The 12,175-nt window shown below is 41.4% G+C and overlaps 2 protein-coding genes across 2 annotated transcripts in view; one reads left to right on the top strand and one right to left on the bottom strand.

The window, feature by feature from the left end:
- Positions 1 to 1,107, top strand: part of INSYN2A (inhibitory synaptic factor 2A) — a 29,644-nt gene extending 28,537 nt beyond the window's left edge. Inside the window, exon 3 of the mRNA XM_044296111.1 lies at positions 924 to 1,107. Within this exon, the coding sequence (XP_044152046.1) occupies positions 924 to 1,107 (184 nt within the window). The remainder of the gene's footprint in view (positions 1 to 923) is intronic.
- DOCK1 (dedicator of cytokinesis 1) overlaps positions 1 to 12,175 on the bottom strand; it is a 388,933-nt gene that overhangs the window by 221,941 nt on the left and 154,817 nt on the right. The window contains exon 27 of the mRNA XM_044296110.1: positions 8,024 to 8,119. Within this exon, the coding sequence (XP_044152045.1) occupies positions 8,024 to 8,119 (96 nt within the window). The remainder of the gene's footprint in view (positions 1 to 8,023; positions 8,120 to 12,175) is intronic.

A 12,175-nucleotide genomic window follows, 5' to 3' on the forward strand; every position in this document is an offset into this window, starting at 1 on the left:
CACCTATGCACGCTCCCATGGTCGCGGCCAGAGAGGCTGGTGCCTTTTCCTATAGTGTGCAAACACGGCCGCGGCTGATGGATTGCTGGGTGTTCGTAACCCCTGGAGCATTGTATAATGCGATGGGAAAATGAATCCAGCCAGCAAAGGAGGCAATATGGACCATCATAAATCATCAGTAAGTGCCTTGTATTCACTTTCTCTACATGATAAATGCCATTTGCTGATGTGAGAAAACCCCTTTATAGGGGTTGTCTGGCTTCAGAGCTGAACCCGGATATAACCCCTTCTTCACCTAATCATAGCGCAGGGCAAGGGCTTTTACTTCAGATCCGGTGATTAACTGGGCTTCTGATGGGCATGCTAGGCGGAGGTTTCTGCCGAGCAGTGAGCCCGGTGACATCACCGGCACTAATGGGCGGTCTTTAGCACTGCCCTAGCCTGTAAAACAGCCTAGGGCAGCACTAAAGCCCGCCCATCAGTGCGGGTGATGTCACCGGGAACACTGCAAGATGGAAGCCTCCCCCCGGCAGTGTGTCAATGTAAACAAAAAGTCCTTGCCCTGCACGATGGAGTACAGGGAAGCATGCTACACTCAGAGGCTGAATGGGTGTAGAAGGAGTTATGTCCAGGTTCAGCTCTGAACCCGGACAATCCCTTTAGGGGGGGCCAATAAACCCTGCAAGTTTTGTCTTCCCCAAAAAAATACTAGACAGATGGAAAACAGGTCAGAGTCTAGAGTTTAACCTTTTGGACTTCAAGTGAACAAATCCACTAAAGAACAAGTTTACCTTTTCCAGATGAATCCTTCCTTATCTTTGAATCATTTTATATTTACTCAATCAATTAAATATATAATTTTTTTATTATTATTTTTTTATTTCAAATTAATTTACGGTTATATCCCTTCAACTTTTTTTCAGTGTGGAACTGGATTTTAAGCAGCAAGAAGACAAACTACAACCAGTTTTGAAGAAACTCCATCCCATTGAAGAAACTCAGGTTGCACCTTTGCCTTATTCTGCAGAGAGTTACACATCGACTCCCAAGCAAAAATCCAAAACAGAATCGAAAAAGCATGGAAGATGGAAACTCTGGTTCCTATAGCTAAAGCTGCTGCAACACGAGCCACTGGCCTTTATAGGCATAGCTAAGAAAATCCATTAGCCCTTGTTAACGTGAGGTTATCAAGAAGCAGATGTTTGGTCAGTATGCAGATATCTACTGTGTGTACCAAAAAGGCCTTTATACTTGCAACTCACTTGCAGGAGCAAGGTATAAAAAAATAAAAATAAATCACAACATGCCAACTTATACTAGCGGTTCACTATGCGGGATGTAAAATCTGGATTAAAATTTGTATTGCCAAATGTGAAGAAAAGAAACGGAAAATGTGGAATTATATATATATATATTTTTCTTATTTTGGCTCAGCGTAAAAAAAAAAAAAAAAACGTTGGCTATAATTTAGGTTTGTTTTTTATGCGTTTCAATTTAAAACATGAATCTGATGGGAAAGTTTATAGCCTTACATCTAAAGAAAAGAAAATTAATGGGGGGGGGGGGTTTGGGGTCTTTCATCTAGCATTTTGTTGCAAAATACAAGCGGGGAGGAGTGCAATTTACAGCACATCAAAAAATCCGGAGAAAGCACAAATTTTCAAATGGTCGGAGACCATCGAAAATCTCAAAAGATGTGACTAATTATGAGTTTTGCCTTCTCATGCTCCAGAATTTTTTTTTTCTAACTCATTTTCACGCTCACTTTAATATTACAGAAAAGACATTATAAAAAAAAAGAAAAAAGAAAAAGGAATGCTCATGCTAGAGCAGCCAGGCATATCCCAAAGTCAGAACATGCCTTTAATCTCATTGTTCGCTGACAGGGTCAAGGATATGGGACGCTATGTTTTCTCAGACCTAATTTCTAATGTTTTCGTACCCAAAAAAGTCTAAAAGTATTAAGAAGCAAATAAAAAAAAAAAATGCAAAAAAAAATATATATATATTATAAAAACAACAATACATTTTCAGCTAAGGCTTCTTGGAATACTGTTTGTCTCAACCTTACAATGTTTTTATAAGTAGTAAATGCCATACCATTGTAAACGAAGCCAAGACTTACTTTCTCCTTAAAATTTGGCATTATGCTTTGTTATAATAAGTCATACAGATCTACAACTTTTTTCAATAAAATGGTATAATTTGGATAAGTGGAATTTACATTTATTATTCAATTGTCTGTTTAATCAAAATTAAAAAACTGTGTATATTGATATTTTCTAGGCAATTTTTAAATAAAATAATTAAGATTAATTTTACTATTTAATTGATAAAGCGTAAATGAAAGAATTTTTTTTTCACTACTTAGTATAGCGTGAATACAGTTGTTATATGTCCTTAAAGAGGATGGCCGTCAATCATCATTTATCATCTATCCGCAGGATGAGTAGAGATGAGCAAACTTGTGTTTTCAAGTTCGGGCTATCTAAGAATTCCGTTATGAATTCCGCTACCACGGACTTTAAGTTTGGTCTGTGGTAGCGGAATCCATAACGGAGTTCTTAGATAACCCGAACCTTGTACGCCGAACTTGAAAACACAAGTTTTCTCATCCCTAAATAGGATTGCTGGGGGTTAGAATGTTGCCGCCGCCGCCGAGTACCTTGTGTGAATGGTACTGCCGGTATGTGGTCATGACCTATGAGACTGTAGAGTACAGCGTTCTGCTATCGCTAGTGGCCGAATAGAGGTGACTGGACCGCTGGTCACACGTCCACAATACCGCTCCATTCATACAAGGGACTCTGGATCCCTAGCAATCACACGCATATTATATTCATACATGTTCTTGGGCTTCCTCTTTAAGGATTAAGGGGAATAATATATATTTAAAATATTTTTTGCAATATTCACTATAGCTTAGATCTGTTTAAGAAGTATTTTATTACAATACAAGAGCAGTAGCTACCCAGAGTTGTAAAATAAAGTTTGTATTGTTAAATAATTTATTGATATTCTACAATGACGGGCGTCGACATCATAAAAAGGAGTCGGCACTATAAGAATTAAAGGAACAGTAAATACTTAAAAAATAAATAAATAAGACTACAGGAGTTCTTTGATATGCTGACTGATTGTTCATTCAAAACTCAAATATACAGTAGAAAAAAATAATAATAATCAGATCAGTCGTTTGTCCCCTACAATTCATAATCCTATATCTGGCTATAAAGCAACTGGCTGCAGAAGAAGCCTCCCCCCCCCCCCCGTGCTCAGTCTGCAGCAGGAAATCAGAAAGACTAAATTCTGCCCCTTAGCATTCAGCCTTCTTCCAGATGAAAACTGAAGTAACGCATGCGCAAGACTGTTTGTTTCGGGGGCATGTGGAAATACTGGGCAAGCTGATTTTTCGCATTAAAAGGGTTAATATTCATAGGCTATCAAAAGGAACATAGACAAAGCTCCATCAGACCCATAAAAGTGAATGTGGTGGTTTGGCATGCACCCCACTGCTCCATTCAGAGCTGTTACTCGGGGAACCCTTGCTCCTCCTATCTCAGGGGGTCTGGCCATTGGGATCCAATATTTATCACTTATCCTATCCTGTGGGATATAGATATATAGAGATATATATATATATATATATATATATATATATATTCATTCATTCATTCATTCATTCATGAAATAAGGCTAAATGCACACGATCAGGATTGTGTAAGGATTTTCTGTGCGGAAGATCCGCACCGTAGGTCACGTACATTGTATTCTATGAGAATCTGAAATTCTCAACTACATGATGCAGATTTTTTTCTGTACAGATTTTGACCTAAGGTGCAGATTTTAAAATTCGCAGCATGTCAATTTATTTTATTTTTCCTGACCGGATTTTCTTTATTCACTTCAACGGGGAGATTAAAATCCGCATGCAAATCCGCACCAATTGATCCGGATTGACCGCACGATTTCCCCGTGAACACCTGTGGACTTCATTGCGGATTGTCCGCACATAAATCCTGAATGTGTGCATTTGCCCTAAAGGGGTTTTCCGGGATAGGTCAACGTTGGAGATCCGACACCCTGGAACCCAGCCGATCAGCTGTTTGAGAAGGCACCGATGTTCGCAGCTTTTACTAGGCTAGTGACATCACGTTAAATCGGTCACATGGCCTAGAGGCGGCTCAGCCCCATCAAAGTAAATGGGACTGGGCTCTAATACCAAGCACAGCCGCTTTACAATGTATGGCGCTGTGCTTGGCGAGCTGAGCGAAGGCTGCTGGTCTAGTGCGAGTGCCAGTGTCTTCTCCAACAGCTGACCTAAATGGATCAAAAACGGATGACCTATCCACAGGACAGGTCATCAGTATAAAGATCTCAGAAAACCCCTTTCATTTCTAGGTTTAGTGTTCCATTAAAGAGCATTTTACGTGGAGAAGTCCGCTAACAATTAGCTGCTACATACTGGGGGAAAATACCAATCCTAAAATGGTCTCTTGATTATTAGACAAATCCTACGGTTACTATTAGTTTTCCGATTTTTTAATGAGAGGTCTGGAGGACAGAGTTGCCATTTGGCAGCTGCTGATACACACCCAAACAGATTTTATTTTTACTGTAAGAAAATCATTTATATTATAATAAAAAAAGAGTGTGACAGTAATGCATAAAATGGAAGTTTATTATTCTAAGGGTAAGAAAGAAAATGCATGAATTGACGATTTTTGTAGTACTTTTTTGTGACTGGGATTGGTAAATTTGGGAGACGATGCTTTATTTGCTATCACTATGTGATAATTTGAAGGATTGTACGTTTCTCATTAACACTGTACAAAATCTGTATTCATGCCCAAACTGATGCTTTTTATCATGAATAATACTTATCAGACTCGCTTAATAGGGCTACAAAAATGTACATAAAAAATATCAAATTATTTTTGTGTATAATATAGTCTGTGTAAAGGGAATAGTGCTAATGTGCCAAGAAGGAAGTGCAATTGTTTTATTTGCTGGGTGGAGAGAAAAAATTATAATTATAATCTTACTGTATTTTTTATTTATTTTTTATTATTTTAATTAAAGATACTTATATGTTTATACCGCACAAGTAAAATGATGTTTTAAAATCCCCAAATAAAGTTTTTGCCCACAAATTCATAGAACAACACAATAAATGAAACTCTGGTTATGATTTATCAGAAAAGAAGGGTTTTTGTTTTTTATATCCATTATGTGCTCAAACAAATAAGTATTAAAAGGGGTTCTCCGGGATTTACATACTGATGACCTATAATCTGGATACAAGATCACAGAGGGTCTAACTCCCAGGATCAACTGTACGAAGAGGCCGCAGCATTCTGTGAGCACGTAGGCCTCCTCCTAGGCCATGTGATGTCACGTTCACCGCTCATATGGCCTAGGTCGGAGTGGGCAACCTCCGGCACTCCAGCTGTTGTGAAACTACAACTCCCAGCATGCATACTTGCTCTGCTCTTCTCAGAACTCTCACAGAAATAAATAGAGCATGCTAGGAGTTGTAGTTTCACAACAGCTGGCATGCCGCAGGTTGCCCACGCCTGGCTAGGAGCAATGTAAGGGGCTGTGCTTAGTAAGCCGCGAGGGGGCCATGTTGCTCACGGAAGCGATGCAGCCTCCTCAAATAGCTGATCTGCGGGGGTCCTGGGAGTCAACCACAGCTGATCTCATATTGATTACCTATCTTGTAAAGCCCAGAAAACCCCTTTAAATTGTATTTTGTAATATTTCAAACAGCTGCAGAGAGGAGGTGTTTGAATGAAGGAACAGAAACTGGTGAAAGCCGTACTCCGCTATCTGTCAGTCCCATAAGCTATAATGGAGCGGCACCAGGCATGCTCCAACACCTCTCCATTCAAAAGTTCACTGTGGTCGTGTATTAAAAAGGAACTGGGGGCTCGGGAACCCCAACCTCGTGATCGAAGGAGGTCGGGTCCCAGCATTCAGACATTACCTTTCTTGTAACTGAAAAATGCTGATTGTGGCACGTCGTCTTTAAATGTATTTACAAGGAAGCACCTCCATCCATAGGTGCACAGGGTATTACATGATAACGAAAAAAAGCAACACCTCGATCAGCTGTGTGAGGAGGCCGTGGCGCTCCAGTGAGCACGGCGGCCTCATCAAACGTCGTACCATTGTATAGCGGTTGTGTTGGGAAATGCAGCGCAGGCCCTTCACTTGAATAGAACTTTGCTGCACATGGGCCATGTGATCACTAGAGCGCTGGGGCTTCTTCAAATAGCTGACTGGAGGGAATGATGGGAGTAGGACCCCCACCGATCGGAGACTACTGACCTATCCTGAGAACAGGTCATCCATATCTATGCAAGATTTATCACAGTGACCGATGCTGGCTGATGAATCTGGCGGTCTAGTATTTGTTGGCTTAGTTTACTCCCAAAAAAAAAAAAAAAGACTAACATTTTAGAAAATGCTCAACATTTAAAAATACAGCATAATGGAAACATATACTATATATCATTTTTCTCTTGAAAGATAAAAAGGTAGATCAATGTAAAGCAAAACTGTCCTGAGACAATGACACGTTAAACAGGAGCCACTCACAAGATATCAAAGACAATAATTGGTTATTAGTATTTGGCAACAAACCCCAACGAAGGCCCCGTCATTCAGAAATCTCCAGGGGGGAAAACCCTGTTCACACATCGTTCGTAGACTGTGAAATCACTCTTAATGAGATGTCACCAGTTTTAGGCTAATCTAGCCAGTATAAACGGGTGACCATGACCTTGATTGAAACACTGGGCCACTTACATTTTATGGCCCAGTTATATCCTTAAAAGCTCCCAAGATCGCTGAGTGCCAGTCCCAATGTCCCTCCCACCCCAAGAGATGACTGACAGATCTTTTCTTGTACTGTGCTCTTCCTATGTTGTGTATAGAAATAAAGGCGCCAATCGGTGGCAGGAGAAGGGGGATCGGTAGCAGGACGGCACACCTGAACGCTCAGGAACAGGAGGACTCCCGACCTTCACCCACAATGGATAAAACATAATATTCTTTTCCACTATTTTGGCATCATCAGCATGTGGAATAAAGTAGCCCCATGGCAGGGGGGGGGGGGGTCACGCAATACAGTGAGCCCCCTTGTGCGCACTGCAAAGCATCTGTTAGAGGGATCGATCAGTTCCAGTGATCAGTTTCTTTTAAAGAGGTTGTCCAGGAATTTCATATTGATGTCTATTCTTAGGACAGGTAATCAATACGAGATCAATGGGCGTTCAACACCCCCTGCCAAACAGTGGTTAACTTAACCATCAGTTGGACAGAGCCGGTAACTGCAACGGTGCTCCCATTCACTTCAACAGGAGCAGTGCTGCATTTACCATTAAAGGGGTTATCTGACCCCTAAAATGCCCCCCTATATGCCCGGGCCCCTCACACACAATGTACTTAGCTCGCTCCCCGGCACCTGCGTTGCTTCTGAAGCCTGCATGGCTGCCGCATCTCCACGGATGGCGGCAACCTAGCCAATAGCAGGCCGTGACAAGGACGAGCTTCCCTAGAATTGCGGGTGATGCTAGGGAGGCTCATTCCCGTTGCGGCCTGCTATTAGCTGCCCCCGCCCCGACTTCAGATGTTTTCCGCGCGGCGGCCGCACGGGCATCAGGAGAGATGTGGGTGCCGGGGAGCGAGGCAAGTACATTGTGTGTGAGGGGCCCGGATAACCGCTTTAATGTCCACCACACGATGGAGGGAAGTGTGTAGCGTCCTGCCGATTGGCAGGGGTGCCAGGTGCCTGTTATTAATGGCCTTTTTCACGTTGTTTTGCAGGTGTTGTATCTTTCTTTCCTGCACATTTTTAGTATTTTTCACCCAGGAGGATACATGTTAAAGTTTGGAAATCCATATTAACAATCACATTTGCATTGTTTCAGTAAATAAAAAGGAAAAAAGACAAAAAGGAATAGATTATAAAAGAAAAACAAAACATTGGAGCCTGACTGACTAAAAATTCACTTACGATGAGCACAGAATCCCGTCCCATGGATATAACCGTCCTGTTTACGGTTCTCAGAAGTTTTTCCATTATTATTTGAATATGTCGCTGCGTTGGACCCTGCGGAAGAAAAGATACAGGAATCCTGAGATATTGGCTTTCTATCATACAAAATTGAAAATTCATTTTCAGATTATCTCAGAACAGCAGAGCTAATAGGCGCACAATACCTGGTGGCGATAAATTGGAGTCACATGAATGACAGATTTAGACACCTGAAGCCACAGAGCTGAAATAAGTGAGCGTTTTACTCTATTTTTTTAATCTTGTAATATATTTATGATCTGAAGATGTTTTGACTTAAGCTACAAGCTTTAAATTGACTTTCTAAACCTGAACTAAATGTGAGAATCCTTCTCCGATGGCAATCTGTCTCCATTTCTCCATACGGTGGCATCAATACTCAATGTAATAAGTAACGACATGAGGTGGAAAATAAAAATTTATGAGCTGAGGTTTAGCTCGCTGGGTCAAAACGCATAATTGTGAGCAACCTAGTCAAAGCAAATTCGTTGCTCTGTACATCACATATTCATACGTAACCTAATATTCAAGCTTATTTCTATGTGCGTAAAAAACATGGTCTTACAAGAGGTGTCAAATGCAAAGCTTTATATAAAGGATGGAAGGACTAAAAGTGAATAAAATAGAGGACGCTTAAAACTGACAGACCACCTTTTAACGCAATGTTGCCCTACATGTACATTACCTGTGCACGACATCCGTATAGAGCACACTAAGGAGCTGAGCGGTGGTGGGATCAGAGATTACTTCTTATTGACCGGGGAATCTGAGCAGTTGGATAGAGGGAGGAGGCTCTCTCTGTCCCATTGCAATAGTGAAGTGATTGAGTGCTCACATGCTCAAGTCCTTTAAGAGGACATGACAAAAATATGAAAAAATATAGTTTAAAAAAATTTTGCTCTCAAGTTCCCTCTAGTGGTGGCTGATGGTAGACAGTGTTTAATAATTTACCCATGTATATGTAGAGAAGTTAGAGCACTTTATCAGAAAAACAGCTCTATCCTCGTTAAAAAAAAAAAAAAAGTATGCATTTTGTGGTCTGCAAAACACGGATCAGCAAAAAATATGAATGACGTCCGTGTGCATTCCGTATTTTGTGGAACGGAACAGCCGGCCCTTCATAGAACAGTCCTATCCTTCTCCATGATGCAGACAATAATAGGACATTATTTTTTTTGCGGAAACAGACATACGGACAAAGAATGCACAGGGACCCGTTGAAATAAATGGTTCCTCCGCAAAAAAACAAAAACAGAACAGACACGGAAAGAAAATACATTCGTGTCTTTTGCGGGACAAGTTGTACATTCTAATGCCCCCATTTATCCCCTTCCCGACACATGACGTACAATTACGTCATAGAAGAAATTGCGTTCCCGCATCTTGATGTAATAGTACGTCATGGTTAACGCCGGTCACTGCACTGCATCATGCGGTGAACGGAGTAAGATGGCTGCTCTAATCGGCAGGCAGCCATCTTAGCTGAGGGCGAGCAGGAGTTTTTCCGCCCCCCTGATCGCTGTGATTGGCCGGTTAGTAAAGACTGGCCCATCGCAGCGCCAGAAATGGTATGGTGTTGCCGGGGGTCTTGGCTAGAGGTGGCAGGGGCTGATTACATCAGCCCATGTCACCTCCGAGGTCAGGGAGGGACACCAGACACTGATGTCCCCCTCCCAGCGCTGCGATTGGCTAGAACAATGCTGCAGCCAATTGCAGCGCTATTCTACAATTAGCCAATCTGTGGTGCTGCTGGAGGCTGGGACGGAGGTGATTGAGGCTGATTACATTAGCCCACATCACCTCCGATGTCAGGAAGGGACACCAGACACTGATGTCTCCTCCCAGCGCTGCGATTAGCTGGAACAACGCTCCAGGCAATGGCAGCACTATGCAGCTGAAAGAACAGTTGGTGCCTCTTTGCAGCCAGCCATTCTAGCTTGCAGAGAGGACTTGTTTCCCACTGTGCTGCTGGTTGCCAGCTGGGACTTGTGGTACTACCACATAAATCAGTGCTTTTTATTAAAGAAGAACAACATCTGGAACAGCTGGCGGACTCCAGTCTGTCTTTTTTCTTTTTCTTTTCCAGCTCTGCACCACTTTTGTGTGTGAGCTGTGACTAGCAACTGCTGATCAGCACTTTAAAAAAAAAATAGTTTTTTAAACCCTTCAGTTAGTGCCAGCTAGCTATAACATTAATAAATATATATATATATATATATATATATATATATATATATATATATATATATATATATATATATATATATATATATATATATATATACACACATACATACATATATACACACACACATACGATGTCAATTTTAATTAGTACTAGTTTACATTTTTTTACCCACGCACGTGTCATCTGCGTGCGTGGATCCTGCACCTGCTGCGCACCCGGTCAGTACTGTCATTTACTGACAGCGTCTGCTCAGGTTTCAGTGCCTTTTATTTTATTTTTTTGGGAGCCTTTTTTTTATCTAAATTTTTATCTTACTATTTCTCTCATCTTTCTGTCTCTTTGTTTCTTTATCATAAATTTTATTTTAAATTCATTACAAGCCCCCTCACGTGTTAAATCACTACATACACCCCCTGACACTTTTCACACACCAATAAAAATAAAAATGTCCCGTCCATCCCAGAGAATGTACTCTGGCATACGCCATCCTTGCCTCTGAAATGGAGTCTGCAAGTGAGGAAGAGGATGCCACATTCCTCCACTCCAGGCATCCTCAAACTGCAGCCCTCCAGCTGTTGCAAAACTACAACTCCCAGCATGCACAAACAGCCTACAGGTATCAGCCTACAGCAGGGCATTGTAGTTTTACAACAGCTGGAGGGCCGCAGTTTGAGGATGCCTGCTCTACTCCATCATCATCCGGTGATAAGGGACCCTCAAGGAGACGCCCCAGGAGAGATGAAGTAGCATCTCGCCCAGTGATCCCCTATGGACCACACCACCTGAGGATTATGAGCCCCTCTAGATTGACTGCACGGGCTTCAAAGAAATAGATTTTTTCAAAATCTTTTTCTCTGACGATTTCATAAATTTGATGGTGACTCAATTTGATGGTGACTCAAACAAATTTGTATGCCCAGCAGTTTATTGCTCAAAACCAGACATCCTCATATGCAAGATCTCTTGGTTGGACCCCAGTAAATGCAGCCGACATTATGACCTATTGGGGACACTTGCTGCATGTGGGCCTGGTAAAAAAAAACAAAAAAAAAAACAACCAGAAATGAGACAATATTGGAGTCCAGATGTCTTGTATCACAGTCCAATTTACAATAGGGCCATGTCCCGCTCAAGATTTGAATCCATTTTGAAATCCCTCCGCCCCCGCCCAAGATGACCCACAATTTGACCGTCTAATCAAAATAAGACCCCTCCCGGAGCACCTCATCTCTAAATTTACAAAGGTGTTCAACCCAGAAAAAGAAGTGTTTCCTAATTCTAGTAAAGATTGAAAGATTCCTTGAGGGGTGTAGTGTCTAGAATGGGGTCACTTTTTGAGATTTATTACTGTAGGGGTGCATCAGGGTGTCTTTAATAGTGACATGGCGCCTGAAAATTATTCCAGTGAAATCTGCGCTCCAAAATCCATATGTTGCTCCTTGCAACCTGTGCCCTGCCATGTGCCCATACAGCGGTTCACGGGCACAAATGAGGTGTTTCTATAAACTGCAGAATCGGGGTAATAGATATTGACTTTGATTTGGATGTCAACCATCGTTGTGTTAAAAGAAAATATATCTGAAAATGGAAAATCTGCCTAAAAAAGCAAAATTTTGATTTTTCATCTCCATTTCATTCTTGTGAAACACCCAAAGGGTTAACAAAGTTTGTTAAATCAGTTTTGAATAACTTTAGTAGTGGGGTAATTTATTGTCAATTTACGGTATACCATGTAAACCCCTAAAAGTGACTTAAAGGGTTTCTACCACTTAGGCGTCACATATTTGGCTGTCAGACACTAGCGATCCGCTAGTGTCTGCTCTGGCCAACCATTCTAATACAATTGCTTTTGGGGCGGTGGTTTGGCTAAAAAAACTACTTTTATTAATATGCTAATGAGCCTC

This window comes from Bufo gargarizans, chromosome 6 (assembly GCF_014858855.1).
Source record: "Bufo gargarizans isolate SCDJY-AF-19 chromosome 6, ASM1485885v1, whole genome shotgun sequence".
NCBI classification, from domain to species: domain Eukaryota; kingdom Metazoa; phylum Chordata; class Amphibia; order Anura; family Bufonidae; genus Bufo; species Bufo gargarizans.